The sequence below is a fragment of the Psammomys obesus genome, unplaced genomic scaffold, assembly GCF_907164565.1.
Source record: "Psammomys obesus unplaced genomic scaffold, mPsaObe1.curated_primary_1811, whole genome shotgun sequence".
In the NCBI taxonomy this organism is placed as follows: domain Eukaryota; kingdom Metazoa; phylum Chordata; class Mammalia; order Rodentia; family Muridae; genus Psammomys; species Psammomys obesus.
In genome coordinates, this window is record NW_026596040.1 from 22,252,353 (window position 1) to 22,275,323 (window position 22,971).

General features: G+C 46.2%; 1 protein-coding gene across 2 annotated transcripts in view; it reads left to right on the forward strand.

Annotated features, from left to right (window-relative positions):
* Pde6a (phosphodiesterase 6A) overlaps nucleotides 1-22,971 on the forward strand; it is a 57,690-nt gene that overhangs the window by 17,084 nt on the left and 17,635 nt on the right. For both annotated transcript variants that reach the window (XM_055622556.1, XM_055622557.1), the window contains 12 exons: nucleotides 1,201-1,265; nucleotides 4,708-4,774; nucleotides 7,830-7,877; nucleotides 8,384-8,533; nucleotides 8,994-9,137; nucleotides 12,028-12,093; nucleotides 12,537-12,683; nucleotides 13,465-13,572; nucleotides 16,866-16,975; nucleotides 18,896-18,983; nucleotides 19,137-19,237; nucleotides 19,745-19,852. In XM_055622556.1, the coding sequence (XP_055478531.1) occupies nucleotides 1,201-1,265; nucleotides 4,708-4,774; nucleotides 7,830-7,877; nucleotides 8,384-8,533; nucleotides 8,994-9,137; nucleotides 12,028-12,093; nucleotides 12,537-12,683; nucleotides 13,465-13,572; nucleotides 16,866-16,975; nucleotides 18,896-18,983; nucleotides 19,137-19,237; nucleotides 19,745-19,852 (1,202 nt within the window). The remainder of the gene's footprint in view (nucleotides 1-1,200; nucleotides 1,266-4,707; nucleotides 4,775-7,829; nucleotides 7,878-8,383; nucleotides 8,534-8,993; nucleotides 9,138-12,027; nucleotides 12,094-12,536; nucleotides 12,684-13,464; nucleotides 13,573-16,865; nucleotides 16,976-18,895; nucleotides 18,984-19,136; nucleotides 19,238-19,744; nucleotides 19,853-22,971) is intronic.

The following is a 22,971-nucleotide window of genomic DNA, read 5'->3' on the forward strand; positions in this document are numbered from 1 at the left end:
TGGTTACTTCCTATACAGCTATGATGGGGAGGGTAGGTAGAATGACAAGAGCATCCTTTGGGCTTGCCGGTGGGGCCGCCCTTCCTCAAAGGCATATAAAATGGGGAGTGGTGGAACACTGAACACCCTCTTCCGGCTTTCCACATCCACAAAGGTTCCTGCACCTGCCTGCGCAAGTGTGCGCACAGCCCACAATCCAAACAAACAAATTATCCAGGCTTCTGTAGTTCAGTTAATGACACATTTTTTTTTTCACAAATGAAAAGAAGGGGTTGGAGAGATGGCTCAGAGGTTAAGAAGGGCACTGACTGCTCTTCCAGACCCCCTGGGTTCAATTCCTAGCACCCACATGGCAGCTCACAACTGTCTATAACTCGTGTTCCAGGGGTCTGACACCCTCACATAGACCTACATGCAGGCAAGCAGCAATATACATAAAATAAAAATAAATAATTTTTTTTAAAAAATGAAAAGAGGTCTAATAACTGAGAGAGACACGCAAGTATAGAGTCCATGCTTCTTAATAATGCAAGTAAGCAGCTGTTTCAGTAGCAACTAGTTTTCAGGCTGGCAACAGTGGTCATTATCTGAATAGCTGTGTCCCAGGTGAGAGAGAGAGAGAGAGAGAGAGAGAGAGAGAGAGATACCACAGTTCCATTTTAAGCATCTTCCCTAAGTCACATAGCTGAAGGGTCTCTCCAGCTAGCAAAGGCCCAAGCCCTGGTGCTGGCTCATTGTCTCACTATACAGTAGTCCTTCCTTCTCCTACATCCAGGTTCTCATCCATGAGATGGTTGCTAAGCTGCCCATCCTACTTAGGTATACAGGGGACCTGATAAGATAATGGACTTTTCCATGGAGAACAAGAAGAGTGGAGCCACCTGCCTGCTGGTTCTATGAAGGTCTATGACCTTCTATGACCCTTAGTGAGGGTCAGCTAAGAACAGTGAGCACTGGGAGGCAGCAGAGCTGTCCTCAGAGGGAGCTAGGAGCAAGCTTGGCACCTCTGAAAAACAGGGGGCATATGACAGTGAAGGACAAGGTATGAGCACCATGTCTTAGGCGTGGGTGAATTTTGTGTGTTCTTCTCCCTATTAAAAAAAAAAAAGGGAAGGAGAAAAAAAGAATCAGACTAGTTTCATGACACACTTCTGTGGAAGCCCTGCCCTCACTCAGTGTGTAACTTTCCTTTCTTGCCAGGAAATTAACTTTTACAAGGTCATTGACTACATCCTGCATGGCAAAGAAGACATCAAAGTAATCCCGTAAGTTTCATCTCCAGACACACACACACACAAAACTTCGGCATACTTTCAACACCTTCAGTCTGTGGCTGCTATATGAACTCGGATTAAACCCTAAAGGGCTTGGTTGGAGGCAGAGAGAGCAGGCAGATCAGTGAGAAACAAAACAAAACAAACAAAAAAAGCCACAAACAACAAAAAATGGAGATTTACAAAGTGGTGGAACCAGGTCCCCAGAGGGGAAGAGCTTGATCAAAGATACAGCATGCTGGCTTATGTATCAGGCAGAGTCCCAGTGTTAAGAGACAAGGACCAGGACCCTCTCCCCCACTAAGAAAAGAGATGATGGTCTCAAATTGAGGCTTTTCAACCACTCTGTGGAGATCTTGGACTCCTGGGGTCTAAGCAAAAGGCAGAACCTTTTCTGAACTGGGCAGGGCAGGATGCTGAGGGTGCCTGTAGAAGTCTATTTTAGAATGGAGAAGTCATAAATTCCCTTGGGATAGGCTTTGGCTGCTTTGGTCAGCAGAGTGTCCTAGATGTCGGGGCTTTGATGTCTTCTTATCTCCCAGAATCTTCCCTGTACCAAGAGCCACACCCAGAACTGTACCTGGAGACAGTCTCCATTTCTCACCTTAATTGCAGGTTCCTTAACCTGCAATCAAGCTCTGTGAGAGACCACACCGAAAGCCGCTGGCTGCCCTCTCCCCACAAAACCAGAGAGCTGAAGTACTGCCCCAATCCCCAAACAGTAGAAATAACTGGTCAGTCTTGGTCACCAGGTCAAATTCTGAAATTCTCCTCTGTTACTCAGGGAAACAGTCCCCAGGTCTGCCTTTTGCTAGTTGAGGATGAGAAATTGTCCCACACTCCCATGTTGCTGGGCTCTCTTTTCCTGTGCTTGTATAAAGACTACTTTTAGGATGATGAGATGGCTCAGTGCTTAAGGGCTGCTCTTCCAGAGGACCTGGATTCAGTTTCCAATTTGCATGTCTATACCTCTACAGCTTCAAAGGATGACACATGCGCAGACCCACACACACACACACAGTGCACAGGCATACATACATGCAGACAAAACACCCACACATATAAAATAAATAAAGTAATTAAAGCAATGGTTCTTTGCCCTTCCCTGCTTTTTCTCTCCCTCTTTTCCTCTTCAAATATGTTGCTCTCTAACTTCCTTTTATTTTCCTTTAAACTTTTCTTTTCTTTCTTTCTCCCCCTCCTCCTCTCCCCCTTTTGAAAACAGGGTCACATGTAGCCCAGGTTGCCCTGAGTCTTGGTATGTAGAGGAAGCTGGCTTTCAACTTCTCATCCTCCTGCCTCTATCTCCCAAGCACTGGGATTACAGGCACGAGCCGCCATGCCTAGCTTCTTACTCTCTAGCTTCACAGTCATTAAACTCATTATGTGTCTTTTACATCATCACAAGCCACAGCTTTCCTCGTTGGTTTTTAATGCATGTATGTATGGGTACACACCCATACATGTTCGTGGATGTACATGAGTGTGATGTATAGAGGCTAGAGTTTGATGTCGAGCCCAGAGTTTGCCTGCTTGCTCCAGGGATCCTGTCTCTACCTACCACTGCTGTCACACCTGACTGACAGGTTACCATTACCCACTACTTTGCCCACTGAGCCATCTTTCCAGCCCCTTTCTCAGATCTTATTAATGTGGCACATCTCACCACACTCAAATAACCATCATCTGCTCCATTGCCAACCGGGCATGTGGTTGGGAGCATCTTACAAGCATTGTCACCGGGCAGGGCCCACATTGGTAACACCGTTTTGATTCTTGCAGGAGTCACTAATATTGTCAGGGAGAAGATAGATCAACCAGATCAGTCTACTTAGGTGACAAAGATGGCCTGGCTGGATAAGAAGAGACCTGTTCTCTGTGGACGCCTGGACATGTGGCATACACTTAAACAGACAAACATGCACACACATAAATTTCATTTTACACACACATACATTTCAAAAGTTAAGTCTTGAAAACTAACATATTCAGCTGGGTGGTGGTGATCTTAGCACTCAGGTGGCTGAGGCAGGTGAATCTCTGTGAGTTTTAAGCCAGCCTGATCTACAGAACTAGTTCTAGGACAGCCAAGGCTACACAGAGAAACCCTGTCTTGAAAAACACTACCACCAAAAAACCATGAATAACACATTCATCTCCTCCACTTTCTACTAATCACACAGGCCAGCCATGATTCATTGTTGGAGAGGACTATCCATCACTCATACCAAATCAAATATGAGGTGGGAGGAATTGCCAAGCACACCTAGGATCCTGGTTTATTGTAAAGTATTTTTTAAATAGTCATGCTGTAAAGTGAGATATTTATGGCACAGATAACTGCCTCAGATCAAGCCTACAAAGATATCTAAGTCAACGAAAAAGGCACATTACAGCAAAGTAAGAGAAAGACATGAGTAGGAAGTCCCAAAGGCAACCCGTACAACAAAGGCAGTGATTCGGGGAAGGCCACAGGGGTGGCATTCTCAGACCATACCAGAGGGCTATAACTCAGAAGTCTGAACTCAGGGGGTATTGGCAGGGACACGGAACAAAGGGAACTGTAGCATATCATGGATGGTGTGTATATCGGTACAACTACTTTATAAATTTAAAAATATGTACATCTTACCACTCAGCATTTCTGAGATACATACTACAATATGCAGAGCTGAGTCAGCAGTGCTGTTTCACCTAATCTCAAACTGGGAACGGAGGTAGGAGATGACCAGCAACATGGAGATGGATAAATTGTGCTACTGTGGCAAGAAGGAAAACTGCACAAGATGAAATAGCAGCCAAACAAAACAATAAGCAATGGATGATCCCATCTAAATCAAGTTGGAAAACAGGCCAGTCAGGTTAGAGAGGACAGGGGAGCATAGCCACATGGTAGAATGCTGAAGAAAAGCAATACAATTATACTAGAATGAGGTTCTTCAGGGTTGGAGAGAAGGCCGGGCTTGAGAAGGTCTGGGCCTTCCAAGGTGCTGACGCCTCTGCTCTTGACTGGTGTGGGATTTCTGAAATGTTTACCCTCAGGTGAAGCGCTGCTATACAGCACATAACAGTAAGCTTGGGAGCTGTAGTGTTGCCTCTCCTAGAAATAGTATTGAAGTATCAGCTTCAAGCTTAGTCCACGGCAGGAACGCACCACCCCTCCACTTCATGGGGAAAGATGGGGCCTGTGCTTTGCTCCGCCATCAGTAGTAATCAGTGGAATGACTGTTTGGATGGTTTGGCTTCATGGACAGACGATCATGAAAATGTTCTACTTGTGACTGCTTTTTTGTTTCTGAACATACAGTAGACAGCTGGCTTGCCTTTGGGGCTGAGGCAGGTGCTGTGAGCGGAAGCAGCGGCTGGGCCAGTGGAGAGAGAGGAGGCACGGTTCCCTGACTTGAAAGTCACTCTTTATCTTTGGCCTTTACAGGAACCCACCTGCCGACCACTGGGCTCTAGTAAGCGGCCTCCCTACTTACGTGGCTCAAAACGGCCTGGTAAGTGATACAACTTGGAGGGGAGAGAGTGTGAATCAAACTGACAGCAAGTGTGACTCTTTCAAACCAGAGTCTCTCGTTTTTCTAGTTTACACAGAGGAGAGGAGATCCCTGACCTTTCGGGGAAACGGCAGATGTAGAGAAATAGCTCTTACATGGAAAGGCATACAGTGTTACTGACAATAAAAACTTATGCAAATATGTCCGGGACAATGTCATGACTAGCTGATCTACCAGGCTTCCCAGATACTAAGAACCAAGCTCTTACAGCAGGTGTAATTGCCATTCCTAGCCTCTCCCGCCTACCCACATACACAGCAGTGCTGCTACCACCATGCCTGTGTTACTCAGACCTTTCCTTGCTGTGACAAAATACCTTCCGGGGACCTCATCTGACTTTCAGTCACGCCCCCAGTGACCCGTTTCCCCTAACTAGGCCCCATCTCCCAAAACAGCACCACCAGCTGGGGACCAAGCTGTCAACTTAAAACCCTCTATACGATTTTTCATATTTAGACCAAAACAAAGGCCCACCATTCAGGGTCGAGGGTAGAAAGATGGTGTGCTATCTCCTGTGTCCCAGAGCAGGGTCATGTCTGTTAGCTACACATCACATATGTGCTGTTTTGGCCTGTGGCAAAGCAGTGCCTCCTGGTAACCAGGCGTCCAGGAAGCCAAAAACAGACAGGGAAGTGAGGTGTGGCTTCCACTGTTCCCTTCAAGGCCATGCTCCGATAAGTAGGAGAGTACCTGCTAGGCCCACTCACCTCTTAAAAGTTTCTACTGCTTCCCAGCACGGTCTCCTTGGTGACCAAAAGTCTCGAGTTACCCGTGAGACTTTGGGGATCCTCCATATCCAGACTTCATGACATGTAGACCTGGCTGCAGAGGCTGGGAGCAACACACTGAGTGTGCCTAGTGTCACCCTTGTTAGGCCTGCCTGAGACAAGAAGACAGATTTCAAGGTGGTTTGATCAGATGGAAGGAGCCCGATTTAGGGGGCCTTGGATTGCATGTAGAAGGCTGGGCCTTTAATCCACAGGTTAGTGGAGGTGAACTGAGAAGGGAACAGCTCAGGGAAGAGGTGAGAACAGTCTCAAAGAAGGGGGCAGAGGATGTCACTCAGGGGTAGAGTGCTTGCCAATATACTTGAGCGTTGAACTTCACTGACCCGGGTGTGGCAGTCTACTTCTGAAATCCTAGAACCCAAGAGGTGGAGGCAAGAGGACCAGATGCTCAAGGCCAACCTTGGCCTCATAGTGAGGAGTCCAGCCTGAGCTAAATAAGACTCTCAAACAAAGGAACAAACAAACAGAGTTCATAGTAAGAAGGCAAAGCTTGGCTAGGATATACAATGATGAGTCACCGTCAGTTACAAAGAAGTAGAGACATTTCTCAGGGGCGTGTCCAGCAGGTGGATGAAGAGACAGTTCTGATACAAAGGGGAGAGTAGTGCAGCGATAGAGATGAGGGGTCTCAGGGTCAGGCAGCACAGGAAACCTGGGGGACGGGGCATTCAGTGCGATACTGGGAGATGCCAGCGTTTCCAGATTAGCTGGAGGAAGAGGATTCTATGAAGAATGAAGAGAGGTAAAAAAATGTTTGAAGACCCAAGAGAGACAGTGCCATGATAACCAAGGAAGCAATGTGTGAAACTACATGTATGTAACCCAGATTTGGCAAGAAAGAAGCAGGAGTCCCACCACAGCATGAGGTCCTTGGCAGACCTAGTAAAAACAAATTTGTTAGCAAAGTGGAGGCAAAAGCCAGGAAGAAGGTGACTGAGGAATGGTGGTCAATGAGCAGGTAGAGAATTCAAGAGAAAGAAGGAGAATGCATGCCTGGATGGTTGCTATGTTGACTGTGTGAGCTGAAAGATTAGCAAGGTTGTGGGAGCATGCCCTCTGAGCTGAGAGCAACAATGAGGAAGGAGTAAGCGTATCTGATGGACATAGGCCTTGCAGAGGCTTGGAAAGATGCTACAACATATGGGCAGTGCTCAGAAAAAAAGAAAGAAAGAAAGAAAGAAAGAAAGAAAGAAAGGAAGAAAGAAAGAAAGAAAGAAAGAAAGAAAGAAAGAAAGAAAGAAAGAAAGAAAAAAAAAACAGGGATAGTTCAACCTCTGAAACCAGGCAGCCTCTCTCTGCAGTGGGCAAGCATGGCTGCTGCCAACTCATGTGCACACTACACAGCTGCATACAGTGGCCCCATTGTCAGTGCTCCAGAGGGATCATATTGATCTAGTCTTCAAGAGAGGAATCTAGCAATACAGAATCAGGTTGAAGCACTCTTTGCTTCTTAATCTACTTTATAGCCCAAGGAAAGAATCCTTCCTAGCAAACAAAACAGAACTCTAATGTAATGGAGCCAGAGATGTTTAGAGTATCTTCTTAAACCTCAGCTTTTAGGAGGCAGAGGCAGGTTGGCTCCAAATTCTAGGCCATCCAGGGCTATGTAGTGAGATTGAACACCCCCCACCCTGCAAACACAAAAATAAAACAGCACTTACAAATACACACGAATGCATGCTCCTGAACATCAAAATACTTAACAAAAGAGCCACAAAATGGGATACTATATAGTTATTAATAGTGACAGCTGTACACTTAGCTTTTTTTTAGAAATGCCTGGAGAATGTAACAAACAGAGTAAAATCTAGCAGGTGACCTTTTCTATCTGGTAACATCAGTTGATAACATCAGTTGATAGAGATGAGGAGTCTCAGGGTCAGGCAGCACAGGAAACCTGAGGGACGGGGCATTCAGTGCGATACTGGGAGATGCCAGCATTTCCAGATTAGCTGGAGGAAGAGGATTCTATGAAGAATGAAGAGAGGTAAAAAATGTTTGAAGACCCAAGAGAGACAGTGCCATGATAACCAAGGAAGCAATGTGTGAAACTACATGTTTCACACAAAACCCTGAGCCGTTTTGAATCTGTCCACCTGATGAGCACAGTGGGTCTTGGGCAAGGACTTGTGTTCTTAAGGGTGAGCAGGGTTTTCAGGTTCTTGCTCAGCTCTGACCAGCTATATTATTCCTCTCTGGGTTTGCAGATCTGCAATATAATGAATGCCCCTGCAGAGGACTTTTTTGCATTCCAGGTAAGCCATGTTTATTTGATCTCTTAGGCATAGGCTTTTTTTCCTTTCTGTCTTCAGAAAGAGCATTAGAACACAGTAGGGCCCGCCTGCTTTCTTGGGAAGCAGTCTGAAGAGTGAAAATTTGAACAAAGTTACATTAAAGGAAAGGGGAGAAGCTGCTATTTGGGTGAATTCCAAGATCCCTTTCAATTTGAAAATACTTGCCATCCTTCGTTTTCTGACCCCAGGACCCTTGCTTGGGCCACTCCCTGTCTGGGATGTTTCTGATCCTGCCATCTAACACCCTGGCTGGCACACGCCAGCCCTGACATCTCTCGAGTGGGAACCGTAGCTCCTGGCATAGGGAGTTTATAGCATTTGTAGGCAGCTAAAGCCACACAAGACCCAGGTTCCAGTCTCTCGGAGCTGAGCCAGGTCATTCGGGTTGAGTCACAGCCCCAAGTCAATCCCAGTTACCTTTGCAGCATGGCAGTGGTGAAGCCTGCAGTTCTTCTACTCTCTTGTAGAAAGAGCCTCTGGATGAGTCTGGATGGATGATTAAAAATGTGCTTTCCATGCCAATTGTCAACAAGAAGGAAGAGATCGTTGGTGTGGCCACGTTTTACAACCGCAAAGACGGGAAGCCCTTTGATGACATGGACGAGACCCTCATGGAGGTGTGGGATGCTGGGCAGCCGTTTGCTGGCGGGGGTCAGCATCCACTAGCTTCAGGCTTGGCCTTCCAGAGCTGTGTGATGGGACCCTAGTGTGCAGCTGCTTGACCGCTGGGAGGGGTGGGAAGTCACAACCCCGAGGAGCCTTGAGAGCCATTTTCTTTGTGTCCCCTCCTCACACATGTGCCCCACGTGATCAATGTGCTTTACTTTTTGGAGCAGTTTTAGATTCACACGAGAACTAATGAGAAGGCACAGAGAGCCTATGTACTTCCTGCTTGCTCCGCTTCCCTTTGTGACATTATTATTTATCAATAATTTAAAATGCATTTAATCCGTTATTTTATCACAGCCTGCCCACCCCACCCAGCTTTGCAAACCCACTTTATAGCCAAGAAAACAGGTCTCAACAGTCTTGCCCTCAGGACCCGGGCTGCCGCCACCTCTAATTCTTTCTTTGCAGTCTTTGACTCAGTTCCTGGGCTGGTCGGTCTTAAACCCTGACACCTACGAGTCCATGAACAAACTTGAAAACAGGAAGGATATCTTCCAGGACATTGTGAAATATCACGTGAAGTGTGATAACGAGGAGATCCAGAAGATCTTGGTGGGTAGTGGTCTTCACTTGTTTCTGGTACAGTATGCCATGGAGATGTGCTGGCCTGAGGCCAGGTGTGAAGCCTACCAGGCATGAGTGGGTTCGGCCCTGTCTCTCCCACCTAGCACAGAGGTGTGACAGGCCTCAAAGCTGGGTGGATGACACCAGAGAGTAGTTAATAATGACTGCCCAACAAATAATAGCTCTTGCAGAATCACCTCTGTCTTGGGGCCTGACCCTGGCTTGATAGCACTATAGACCCTGCTTTCCCCTGGGATCAAGACTGACTTGTCACTAGCGACAAGAGCAACCAGTCTCAGTCATTACTCTGGCAGGAAGCTTTATCTGGCAAACCTGTGGATCAGGGGCCATTTCACAGAGCCTCCCTTTTATAGGGTCACTCACTTAAAAGACCCACACACGTGGGGAGCAAAGCAGTGGTTCTGAGAGAGCAGGATGCCTTCCCATAATTATGCCACTTTGTAATTTGGAGATGCGGCTCGGTGGTGGAGTGCTTACCCAGCATGCATGAAGCCCCGGCTTTGCTCCTGAGTACTGCACAAACTAAGCATGGCAGAGCGCACCTGTAATCACACACCTGGCAGACGGAGGAGTTCAAAGTCATCTTTGGTGGCATAGTGAGCTTGAAGCTGGCCTGGGCTGCACAAAATCCTGTCTCAAAACAAAATACAGTTTATACAGCAAATTCCCACTTAGGAATATGTTTGAGGCCTTCCATGCATTAGCTCCGTCAGGTGAGCAGGAAAGGGTTTCTTACCTAGTACAGATATGAAGGAGTTGAGGCCCCAGAGAGAAGGGAATCACTTAGTATGAGAAGCGTTCTCACTTAACCTTTGTCAGGAAAATGAACTACTTCTCTGTGATCTTTCTTAATGGGTGCCTCAGGGGGTGGTGAGTACCCCATCAGGAGAGTTGTCCAAATAGCAGGTGAGTGCTCATGGATCAGGGGTGCCATCATGAATGGGAAACTGGATATGTGAGTATCAATGGTTCGTTGTTCCTGGGGGAGTGGAGAGGGTGTTAAATAAACCAAGATCCAACAAACAAATTGACTTAGTCAAATGGCTTGGGATATGATATCCAGCTGAGACCCCAAGGCCTCGGCTATATACCTCACATATCAACATATCCCAGGCCAATGTTCTCAGAGGTCTCTCATTCCGTTTCCTCATCTCTGTCTCCTTTTTTTTTTTTTTTTTTTTTATTGAGACATAAGTAATCCCAGCTGGCCAGGTCTCCTACCTCTGCCTTCCAGCGCTGGGGTTACATGTTTGTTCTATCATGCCCAGCCTCAGGCTTTTCTTTGCTTCGCTTTCCTTACATAAGATCTCACATAGCCCAGACTGGCCTCAGTCTTGTCTGTAATTGAGAATGACCTTCAACTTCGGTCTTCTTGTCTCTACCTGAGATTCACAGGTATGCACAACCATGCCCAGATAAGCCAGAGCACGCTGGGTAAGCTCTCCACCACTAACCTATATCCCCAGCAAAAGACCAGTCCTTAACCTCAGCAGACGCCATAGAAAATCCGATTATTTCTTATCTATTAGTGGTCAGTTCATAGGAGAAACACCAAGTTTTGATGAAATGCCTCATAACCATAATCCCAGCCAAATGATGGATATGTGGACCAGAAGAACACATAGCCTCCATGAACCAGTTGGAAGTTAACAGATTTCACCCTGGAACAAGAAATCAGAAACAATTAACTGATCCCTCCGTCTGGCACATGAAAATAGGCGCAGAGAGGAAAGGGTCTTGCCTCAGGTCACACAGCACATGAACAAAGACTTAGGGTTTTGTAGCGGAGTACTTTGGCCAGCTGTGGCCAAGGTATGCTGCAGAGATCACATCTCACAACAGATCTCATCCAGGAAATGTATTGGGGGACAAAGACAGACAGACAGACAGACAGAGAAAGAGAGAGCAAGAGTGGTCTGTGATGGTGGGAACTTTTTGAAGGATTAGCAACGGGTGATGATATTGCTGCTGTGTTGCTGAAGGCAGGCTTAGGGAGCACCTGGTTTCTAATAAGGACTATGGCCAAACCCGCACTATCCTCAACCATCAGTAACAACAAAAACATAAATAATAATATTATTTTGTTCATACTACACTGTGACAATAATTTACATACTTATTTTAGTTGTACTTTTGTTCATTCAGAGACAGTTTTACTAGATAGCCTGGGCTGGCCTGGCCTTCTCTATGTAGCTTACATTGCCTTCAAGTCTATGACACCCCCCACCCCCCCACCCCCGCCACAGCCTCTGAGTGCTGGGTGGGATTACAGATATGTTCCCACCGTGTTTGGCTAGTTCACATAGTTTGTTTAAAAACAAGGACCAGGCCTGATGGAATGTGCCCATGATCCCAACACTTGGGAAGCTGAGGTCGGAGGATGGAATGTTCCAGGCCAGCAGATCTTAGCCAGCCAGCCCCACAGAGCCAGCACAGTGGGACTCTGTCTCAAAAATAAAATCATTTAACTCAATGCTAAAGTGCTTGCCTAGTATGGGCAAGGCCTGGGCTCTATCTCTAACATTGAAAAAAAAAAAGAAAAAAGACTGCACAATCAAATGATGATTTTATAGGCTTTTATTGTTGCCATTTGATAGAGATGAGGGATTGAGATTTGGGCATTCAGTAGCACAGCTAGAAAGTGACAGGCTGAATTTGAAGGTAGGTCTCCAGGGCTCCAAAGCCCCAGGGCTCATTTGTCAATGAATGCTAAACAGCGGCCTCGGCCTCGGCCTCGGCCTCGGAGTGGGTGCTTCTGCTGGAGGAAGGCGCAAAGCAAAAGTGGGATGGGGAGTCTCCTTGGGTTCTTGAGACAATAACCTGTTGCATTTTTTTCTGCTGTTTTGGGGCCTGGCAGAAAACCAGAGAGGTGTATGGGAAAGAGCCGTGCGAGTGCGAGGAAGAGGAGCTGGCTGAGATCCTGGTGAGCAGCCTCACCCTGACGCAATAGGACTCAGGCATCCCTTCGCCCAGCTTGCCTTCCCTCAGCAGACCTAAGGGAGGGTTCCAGGAGCACACCACGCCCCTTGTCTTAGTTAGGGCTTCATTGCTGTGAGGAGACAATATGACCACGGCCACTCTTATAAAGGACAACATTTAATTGGAGCTGCCTTACAGTTTCAGAGGTTTAGCCATTATTGCCATGGCAACATGTAGGCAGACATGGTGCTGTAGAAAGAGCTGAGAGTTCTACATCTTAATCCAAAGGCAGCCAGGAGGACACTGTTCTCCATACTGGGTGGACCTGAGCACAGAAGACCTCATCTGCCCCCACAGTGACACACTTCTTACTCCACGCATCCTCCCTATGGGACAAGCATTCAAACCACCACACCCCCTTAATCGCTGGACTCTACTCCAATACAGCAAGGAGAACTTCCAGATGTGGAGAAATACGAAATCAACAAGTTTCACTTCAGCGACCTGCCCCTCACGGAGCTGGAGCTGGTGAAGTGCGGCATCCAGATGTACTATGAGCTCAGAGTGGTGGAAAAGTTCCACATCCCACAGGAGGTGAGGTGCAGAGCCGCTCGCCCCTTCCTCATTCTGCAGCCGGGTCTAGCCCAGAGTCCCTCGTGCAGTGCAGCCTGGCCTTGAACTCGTAGCTGATGGTCCTGCCTCTACCTCCTGGGTGCCAGGATTCCAGGTCACTGGCCCTTCCTCCCTTCCTCCTTCCTCCCTGGCTTTAGAACTGCTCGGTCTGTAGAGCTTGTGCTCTGCATCTGAGGCTCACAGTATGTGCCTAGGCCCTGTCTGGGTCCTCGTTAGAGAAGACACTTCTTTTCTGGATCAGGGTCCCCGAAGCTCCCATGTAGGCGGAAGGTATTAGTTAAGGTCATGGAAACAGTTTTCTTCACTGCAGGGCTCCTTACAGAGATGCACCATGGGAGAGGCCGTGTGGAGGATAGGGGTGCCCAAAACCTCCTAGACTTTGATTAAAGTAGTGGTTTTCAAAGTGTTGCTCCAGACCACATCAGTACAACCCACGACACTGTCAGACGAGCCTTTCGCTTTACGCACCCACACACCCCCCAGGCCCAGGTACGTCAGCGCATGACCAGCGCTAAGGAATCTGATGCTAACAGGACCTCCAGGGATTCGGAAGCTCAATCCGTGGAGGGTGCGGGCGGCTCACAGTCTCCCTGCCTGTAACACCTGCGTCCCCACTGTCAAGCCGTAGGGTGTTTTCTGCCTCTGTGGCTACTTCCCACTCTCTGGGTCAGTGATGGGGTGGGAGGACCTCGGGTCTCCCGAGGGCGGGGGCGCGCTGTCTCACCGATGCGTGTGTTCACAGGCCCTGGTGCGCTTCATGTACTCCCTGAGCAAAGGCTACAGGAGGATCACTTACCACAATTGGCGGCATGGCTTCAACGTGGGGCAGACCATGTTCTCCTTGCTGGTGGTACGGAGGGCTGTAGGGTCGGGGAGACGGGCTCATGTGGCAGCCGTGGCGTGGCCATTTTTATTTAATGACTTTCAAGAATTTCGAAATTTTGTCTGAGAATGTAGCTGAGTGACAGAGTACTTGCCTAGGGGGTTCAATTCCTAGCACTAATTATAAAAAAAAAAAAATTACAAAAGTAATATAAGCATAAAAAGAGGTCCATGAACAAGCCGGGCGTGGTGGGGCAAGCCTGTAGTCACAGCACTCAGGAGGCCAGAGCAGCTTAGCCTGCGCCATCTCGCAAGGCTCTCTCGAAACACAACAAAAAAGAGCAGAGAAGTGTACAAATCCTACCAAGTTTTCTTTTTGTACCACACACAGAAAGAGAGAGACAGAGACAGAGAATAGATGCCACTTATTTTTACAACCAATGCAATAATCTATAATGTTTTATTTGAAAATGTATATCATACATTCTTATGTTCTTCCATTATATATGCCAATCAGACTTTCCTTTTTTTTTCTTTCTTTCTTTCTTTCTTTCTTTCTTTCTTTCTTTCTTTCTTTCTTTCTTTCTTTCTTTCCTCCCTCCCTCCCTCCCTCCCTCCTTTCTTTCTTTCTTTCTTTTTTGTGTCTGCATGCCAGAAGAGAGCACCAGATCTCATTATAGATGGTTGTGAGCCACCATGTGGTTGCTGGGAATTGAACTCAGAACCTCTGGAAGAGCAGACAGTGCTCTTAACCTCTGAGCCATCTCTCCAGCCCGCACATTTTCTACTATATGAAACATAAAAATTTACCATTGAGGTCATTTTAGGTGTACAGTCCAGTGGTGTTAAGTATATTCACAATGTTATACCGTTGTTGTCATGATCATCTCTAGAATATTCACCTTCTCAAACAACAGCCATTCAACAATACTGCCTTTCTCTCCTACCTCCTGGGCAATTTCACTCTATCTTCTCTCTATATGAACTTGATCACTCTAGGTACTGCTGTGGAATCATTATTTGTTCTTTTCCTTCTGGCTTATTGCATTTATCATAGTGTCTACAAGGTTCATCCATTTATAGTTTTATTGTTGCACAAAACAGTTGTCCTTTGCAATCTGTGTGTGTGCGTGTAGAGGGGGATCTTGTTTTAGGTTACCTCCTCATACCAAAGCTTTGTGTATGGTCGTCTCTGATATAAAACAGTGGAGTATTTGCATGTTACCTATGCCCCCTGTGTATTCTTGTATGAGATTGGGTCTTGGAATGTAGCTCAGCTTGACCTTGATTACAGGCATGTACCATCATACCAGGATCCTCCTGGATACTTTAAGTCATGTCTAAGTTACTTATGATATCTAATGTAACGGAAACACTATACAGATATTCTAATGCATTTCTCAGGAAATAACAAGAACATGTTGGCATAAACATAATTTTTTGACAGGATCTCATCTAGCCCAAGCTGGCTTTAAACCTTCCATGTAGGCCAAGACCTTAAATTTTTTTTTTTTTTTTTTGTTCTCAAGACAGGGTTTCTCTGTGTAGCATTGGCCTGGACTCGCTTTGTAGACCAGGCTGGGGCTGAACTTACAGATCTGCCTGCCTCTGCCTCCCTGAGTGCTGCTTTTACGGAGTACACCCCACGTCTGGCTGACCTTAAACTTCCGGTTGTCTTGCTTCCACCTCCCGAGTGCTGGGATTAGAGAGGTTTTTACACTGTGCTTGGTTTATACAGTACTGGGGTGGAACCCAGAGCTTCATATACGCTAGGCAGGTACTCTACTGAGCTACATCCTCAGGCCCCTAGAAAACAATTTCAAAATCTCTCTTGGGTCCACAACTGGTTAGATTCACAGATGTGGAGCCCATATATCCACAGATACAGAGAGGGCTGACTGTAACTGCTGTGCTATAAATTCTTTACCCAAATCCCTATTGTTGGAAGTGAAGGTTGCTTTTTTAATTTTTTACTATGACAAACATTGCTACAATGTCTTTGGGTGGCCTTGGTTTGTTTGACTCAGAAATTTCAGAACCCATCATATCTCCTTGAAAGTTTTTTTCCAGATAGCTCATATGCCACAGCTCCCTGATGGGCTCACATTCTTTGTCTGCATTCCTAAGAGTTCAGGCCAGGTCACCAGAAAGTGACAATGATAGCAATCTTAAATTTGGCTTTTCTTCCTTTCATTTCCCTTCTATTTTCTCTCCTTTATCCCGTCTTTCTCATTCCACCCCCACTCTCTGTGTGTGTATGTGTGTGTATGTATGTGCATGTATGTGTATTGTGTGTATGTGTGTTGAGACAGGGTCTCATGTAGCTCAGGCTGTCCTTAAATTCTCTATGTAGCTGGAAGGTGATCTAGAACTTCTGCTCTTCCTGTCTCCATCATCACAGGACTGTGGCCATCAGCACTCCTGGCATTTTGGCTTATTTCATAGAGTCAGTGTCAGCTCTTCAGAGTTCTCCCCACCTTCATTTCAAGCTCAGCACAAACAAGAGTGAAATATTCGAGGCATCTCCAGAGAAAGATCCTTCTGGGTGTACCTTGACTGGCAGACCAGGTTTGGAAAGTCAGCTTTACAGGTCTGGCCACGTTCAAAGACTTGATGATGACATAATGGCTGCAAGGTTTTTAATGATCACCGTGTGCAGTCCCTTCCACCTCCAGGGCACAGATACAGAGGTCCAATTAGGATGGCAGGAATAGGGTGCTCAGTGTCCCTGTTACCTGGAACTGTCTCAGGGCTGTACTGAAACTCTCCAGCCTGAGTAGAGCAAACCACTGGCCACCCCATTGGAGCGGGGAACAGAATGAGGTCAGAATTGGCTGGGATCCCTGGGATTGATCCCCAGCACGGCATAAACTGGGCATGGTGGCCCAGGCCTATTATTTCAGCACTCAGGAGTGAGGGAAGCAGGAGGACCAGAGACTCAGGGTCATCTTCAGCTCTATAGAGAATTCTAGACCAGGGCCTACAAGATGCTTAGTGGGTAAAGGTGCTTGCTGCTAAGCCTGATGAGTTCTAGCCCCATAAACTATATGGTAGAGGGAGAGAACCAGCTCTCAAAACTTGTCCTTTGTCCACATGGGTGTTGTGACAGAAAGGTGAGGGTGGAGAGAGAGAGAGATATACCAAAATAAAAAAAAATGAATTCGAGGCAAGCCTGGGAGATACATGAGACACTGTGTCAAAAGCTAAAACAAACAAACACACTTACACGTGTAGGGCCCTGTCTTGCCCTGTCCACCTTTCTCTCTGCCTTGCTTCCATCCCCCTAAGTGGTGATGACTTATACCCCTAATATCCTTCCAGACAGGAAAGCTGAAGCGGTACTTCACTGATCTGGAGGCCTTGGCCATGGTCACTGCTGCCTTCTGTCATGACATCGACCACAGAGGCACGAACAACCTCTACCAGATGAAGTGAGTCAGCTCTTCCACCCACCCCCACTCCCCGGGTTTCTGTCTCTCTTCTCTTCCCCTCACCCCACCAGATTCATTACCCAGATAGACACTATCCCTAGACTGACTTACCAGGGAAGGGTCCCACTGTCCGTAGCCTCCCACTTTCCTTGCACCGAGGATTTAGGCCCAGTCATTCCAAATCCAGGAGCCTGGGAATGTTGACTGAATCCTAAAAGGGACTTTTCAGTTGTGGTTGAGTCAAGAAGCTTGGGCTATGAACTAGGCTGAGGTGCAGGGCTTCTGCAAGTCCCAAGGTTCCTGGTGAGGAGGAGCCAGGAAGTTAGGAAAAGATAAGATTCTATCTGCTGTCTGTGAAGATGTCAAAAGGGCCTAGCAGCAAGGGATGTAAGTGGAGTCTAGGAGATGGGAAAGACACGGAGACAGACACTCCCTTGAAGGGCCTCAGGAGGAGAGCACCCTGGGACCCGCATTAGCTATCTGAGCTCCAGAGCTGAGAGGAGGTACACTGTACTGTTTTACACCACTAAGTCAGTGATAGTTTGTTATTGTAGCAGCGGACATTAAAACTTCATACTCTGACTCTTTCTCCTTCCCTGTCTTATGTGTGGAATTAGTTTGAGTCAACATGTTAATAACTGTAAAAATTCATTCATCCTTGCATTTGTAATGTTCCTGATGAAGGGTTATGAGCTGCATTGCATTAAAAAAAAAAAAAAAGACAGCCCCGTTCCAATCAGGTTTATATTCCAGTTGGCCTCTGAGGCGTTGTCCTTGAAGCACGGTCTCTTTGAAACCATGCTTTGAGCTGTGAAGACCATGACAAAAGTCAGCTTGCAGGAGAAAAGGGTTTAATTCATCCACAGCTTATAGCCCATCACGGAGGGAAGTCGGGGCAGGAGCTTCAAGGCAGGAACTTGGAGGCAAGAACTGAAGCTGAGGCCATGGAAGGGTGCTGCTTACTGGCTTGCTTCTCAGGCTTTCATTCAGGACAACTTTTCTCATATCTCCCAGGACCACCTGCCTAGGGACAGCACTAGCCCCCTGTGGCTGGGTCCTTCCACAGCAATCATTAATGAAGAAAATGCCCCCACAGGCTTGCCTACAGGCCAATCTAAAAGAAGCATTTTCTCAGTTGTCGTTACCTCTTCCCAGAGGTAACCACAAATTTGTCAAATTGAGTTAAAAAAAAAACAAACAACAAACAACAACAACAACAAAACAAAACTAAGGAGCTCACTCATATTACATGAGAACACTGAGACGCCAATCAGGCCCATGGCATATGAGACAGTCTGAGCCAGAATTCATGCTTCCCACATCTTCTCACTGGCCTAGGCTGCTGCAAGGATCGTGTTACATTTACCGTGGGACGCTGAGCACTAGTCATAGCATTGTAAGTGTTCAACAAATATTTACTGAATTAAAAAAGAAAGAAAGAAAGAAGGAACAAACATTTCTTTCTCGTGAAAATTCAATGACTTCCCCTAAAGCTCGGCCATCTCCTGTGTGCGTGTGTGTATGTGAGTATGTGTGTTTGTGTGGTGTGTGTGTGTGTGTCTGTTCATCCAGGGTAGACAGCTCTCTAAAACAGCGTGGCTTTGCACATGCACATGCCCTTTCCAGGATAACAATGTCCAAAGAGTCCATGACCCACAAAAGGCTCTCAGTCACTTCTGAAGAAGGGTAAAGCCAAAGTTAGGACATTTGACATCGGCTCCTCATCTTCCACCATTTCATTATTTTGTGCAAGGCCCTTCCTGCTCCTTCTCCTTCAGCACCTGCCTAAGGAATTAGGAGATGGCAGGACTAAATTATAATGTCTTTAGTCTCCATCTTGGCCATTCTATGTTGATATTCATATTCATTCTCTCTCTCTCCCCTCCCCTCTTCCTCTCTCTCCCCTCTTTCCTTATTTAGGTCACAGAACCCCCTGGCCAAGCTCCATGGGTCCTCCATTTTGGAAAGGCACCATTTGGAGTTTGGCAAAACACTGCTGAGAGATGAGGTAGGGTGACCCCCATCTCACGGGAAGCCTCCATGAGCACAGGCAGCCTTGCCAGTGGCCGAGGCTGTCATTGTCTGTCATCATTTAAGGTGGCTACTGGAAGAAGAGTGACTTTGCACCACTTCTCAAAACTTGTCTAATTCTTTTCTTTAGAGCTTGAATATCTTCCAGAACCTGAATCGCCGCCAGCACGAGCATGCAATACACATGATGGACATTGCAATTATTGCCACAGACCTTGCTCTGTATTTCAAGTAGGTATTTCTCCTCGCTTTAATATTAGCAATGATTATAGTAGTGAATGCCTTAGTTTCTGTTGATCTTTGTTCTATGTTAGGTCCAATACATCATCTCTGTAAGGCAGAAGTTCTTACACCCATTCTACAGGGAAACATATTTGCTAAAATAAAATAGATCAGTGCTCTCTAGTCTAGAACATAGTCTTTATTCCAAGGCCATAGTTTTTCCCATGTTGTGCAGTTAACTATGTAAATTTAATAACTTCCCCATCTGGAACAGCCCATGTTAGCAGCCCAGCTGTTGCCTCATTCTCTTTTGGGGGTTGGTGGAGAGAGGTAGGGGTTTGAGACAGGATTTCTCTGTGTAGCTGTCCTGGCTGTCCTGGAACTCACTCTGTAGACCAGGCTGACCTCAAACTCAGAGATCTGCCTGCCTCTGCCTCCAAAGTGCTGGGATTAAAAGGCATGCGCCGCCACACCCGGCTCTGTTGCCTCATTCTCATACTTGACCTACTCTTTCAGGAAAAGGACCATGTTCCAAAAGATTGTGGATCAGTCAAAGACGTATGAGACCGAGCAGGAGTGGACCCAGTACATGATGCTGGAGCAGACGCGGAAGGAGATTGTTATGTGAGTGAAGGCAGAGTCGACACTCAGCGGCCTGGGGTCCAGACAGTGGAGGCTTTGGTCTCTCAGATTTGAATGCAGGAAGCTGTGGCACAAGTTGTGACCTATGCTTAACTCTTATTTTAGCACTGAAAACTCAAGACAATATATTATTATTATTATTTTATATATCTGCATACAAAATACATTCCAGTGATGAAATCTGGGATTTGAGGAGCAGAGTGATGCAGTGTTCAAATGTTGAACAAAATATGTACTAATGATACAGTGCAAGTGCAAGGACCTGAGTTTAATTCCCAGAAACTAGTTTTAAAAAGCCTGATGTAGTGGAGCATCTAGCACGGGGGAGTTGGAGATTGTGGATATCCCTGGCCGGCCAGCCTTTCCTTGTTGATCTCAAGGCCCAATGAGCGACCAGATCTCAAAAAGCAAGGTAGATTGCTCCTGAAAACAACATTCAAGATTGATCTCTGCCTTCTAGATGCACACACATGCATGTACACACAGACACATGTGCTACACATACATGAACATACATGGACACACAGATGGCACACATCTGTAATTTCAGCACTCCTAATGGTAGATGGGAGGCAGGGACAGGAAAGCCTGGACTATGCAGCCAAGAGATGATTCAGGAAGGTACAAGGCAAGAGATGATTCCTGAAAGGTATTCTCTGACCTCCACACCGGTGCTGTGCCATGCGTGTGTCCCCATTCTGTAGGTGTACTTATTTAAAAACTCTTTTATTTACCTTTCCTTTATCTTTTTTTTCCCTCCTACACCCCAATCTCTTCTAACACCCCAACACCAGGTAGGAGAGAGAAAGGGTTAGTGGGGGAAGGGGCACAGTTCTCTTAGCTGCTTCCTGCTGGTTAGGATTGTCAGGTTCCTTGGAGCCAGTCCAATCCTCATTTCAGGAGAGCTCCAACTACTTGTCTTACAACAGCAACCAGAAGCACCAAGGGGGTGGGGAGCAGGAACAACCTAGTTCTTTCTCCAAGCCCACACTCTCTGGGCTCCAGCATTTATTCTCTCTCCAGAGTCCTCGGATTTAAACTATCTGCAGCTGGCAAAGAGCTCCTCTCAGAGCCCACACGAGGTAGTCTGTTGCTTCGGACCCTCTGAATCAGTCCCACATCCCACACCTGGGACCAAAACAAAACCATTATGTAGCCACACTACCACTCTTCCCCTTCACAGAACAGTCAGAAAATCCTGAAACAGGAGAATAATACAGCAGTTCATTCTTAGACATGAGTAGGTGCTGAAATCAATGGGGCAGTTCTACTTTGAAGGACTACATGTTCTAAAAGGGATTTGCTATCAGTAGAGAAAGGCAAACATTCGTACAGGGCCTTGGGAAGACAGGGTAGCTGTAAAGTTAGACTCCTGTCTCACTCTGATATATAACGCTGTCTTACTTTAATATACATCAAAGTAAATTCCAGATAAGCCATGATTTTTTAAATAATGGGGTGGAGGCAGTAATGGGAAAATTAAAAGGAATAATTTCAGAATAAATTCTACTAAGTGCGACCTGACACTCGTAAGCTATAAAAATGATTGGATAAATTTGACTATTTGAAAATTAAGAATCTCTGCCATGACACACACATGCCCAACAAAGCCAAAGACAATTCAAATGACCCAGCTGAGGGAACACATTCATAATACTTCTAACAGAAAAGCAGCCAATTTCCTCAGTAAATGTTAATACAATTTAGGAAAAAGGCTAAGTCAACAGGAAAAGGACAAAAGGCAGACACACACATACACACACACACAGATGCTTGCCAGAAAAAGGAATCACAGTGGGCTACAAATGAAGACAATGGAGCACACACATCATAACGAGAGAAGTATGAAACAGAACTGCAACGAGAGGCAAAGATGAAAAGGTTAGATCACTGTGTTGGCCAAGAGTGAGGGGGCGCCATCCATTTACCACGCGGGAGGGTGAATAATAGGTGTAATCTTTACGGAAGACAGTCAGGCACCTGTGAAGCTGACCCCAGACTGGAGAGAACACCTTAGCAGTTTTCTGGTTGAGATAAAATTGAGGCTGCAGTCGAGGGGTGGGGACATGCAAGGCAGGGCAGAACAGGTGAGGTCTATTCTAGTCCTGAGATAACTCAAGATACCTTTCCTATTGTCTCAGTGAAAAGCGTGTCTTCCGTTTGTTTCTGTTTTCATTGTGGCTTTGTTTTTGATGGCGCCGGTCTCTTCAACAACCAAATCTTCCTTGTCCACAGGTTTCGGTTAATTCCTTTTCTGGCCAGTTTGCACATTTTCCAATCCTTCTGTATTTTTTTTTTGTTGTTGTTGCTGTTCCCAATTCTCACTTTCAACCTGTATAAAAAAAGTGCACGGCAAGGGGCTGGAGAGATGGCTCAGCAGTGAAGAGCACTGACTGCTCTTCCAAAGGACCTGGGTTCAATTCCCAGCACCCACATGGCAGCTTACAACTATCTATAACTCTAGGATCTAACACTCTCACACAGACATATATGCAAACAAAACACCAATGTACATTAAAAAAAAAGTGTCCAGCAATATCTATGCCATGGGCTGAATACCATGTATGCTCTCTTGAAATTTCCTTCACCAAATTAATTAGACTTTTAAATTCAACCTCAATCTCAGAACACAAAACACACACAAAGTATTTGTCAGACAGAATGCCGATGACTTATAATCCAATTTCGAATAGAGTCCTCGCTTGTACCTGAAAGCTTGTGAGACTGCCTGTACCATCCATGCTTTTATCAGCATTGTGGTCTTCTGAGTAAGCATTGATTAGAATCACCCACTGTGCTTGGCTGACCTAATCCTAGGCTTGCTATGCTGCTTGTCCAAACTCAAATGTCTCTCAAAAAAAACCATCCCAGAGGCTTAAGAGTGACATTTTCAGGTAGTCACAATAATCATGCCCTCACTCCTGGCACCAATTTTTCTGTTCTAGTTTTCTCTTGTGAGGCTTTGACCAAAACCAGCTGAGAGAACAATCTAAAGGCAAGAAGAGTATGGCTTTAATCCCAGACTTGGGAGGCAGAGATGGGATTGTAGCTAGTTCAAGGTCAGTCTGGGCTATTTAATGAATTGAAGCAAGCCTAGCTAG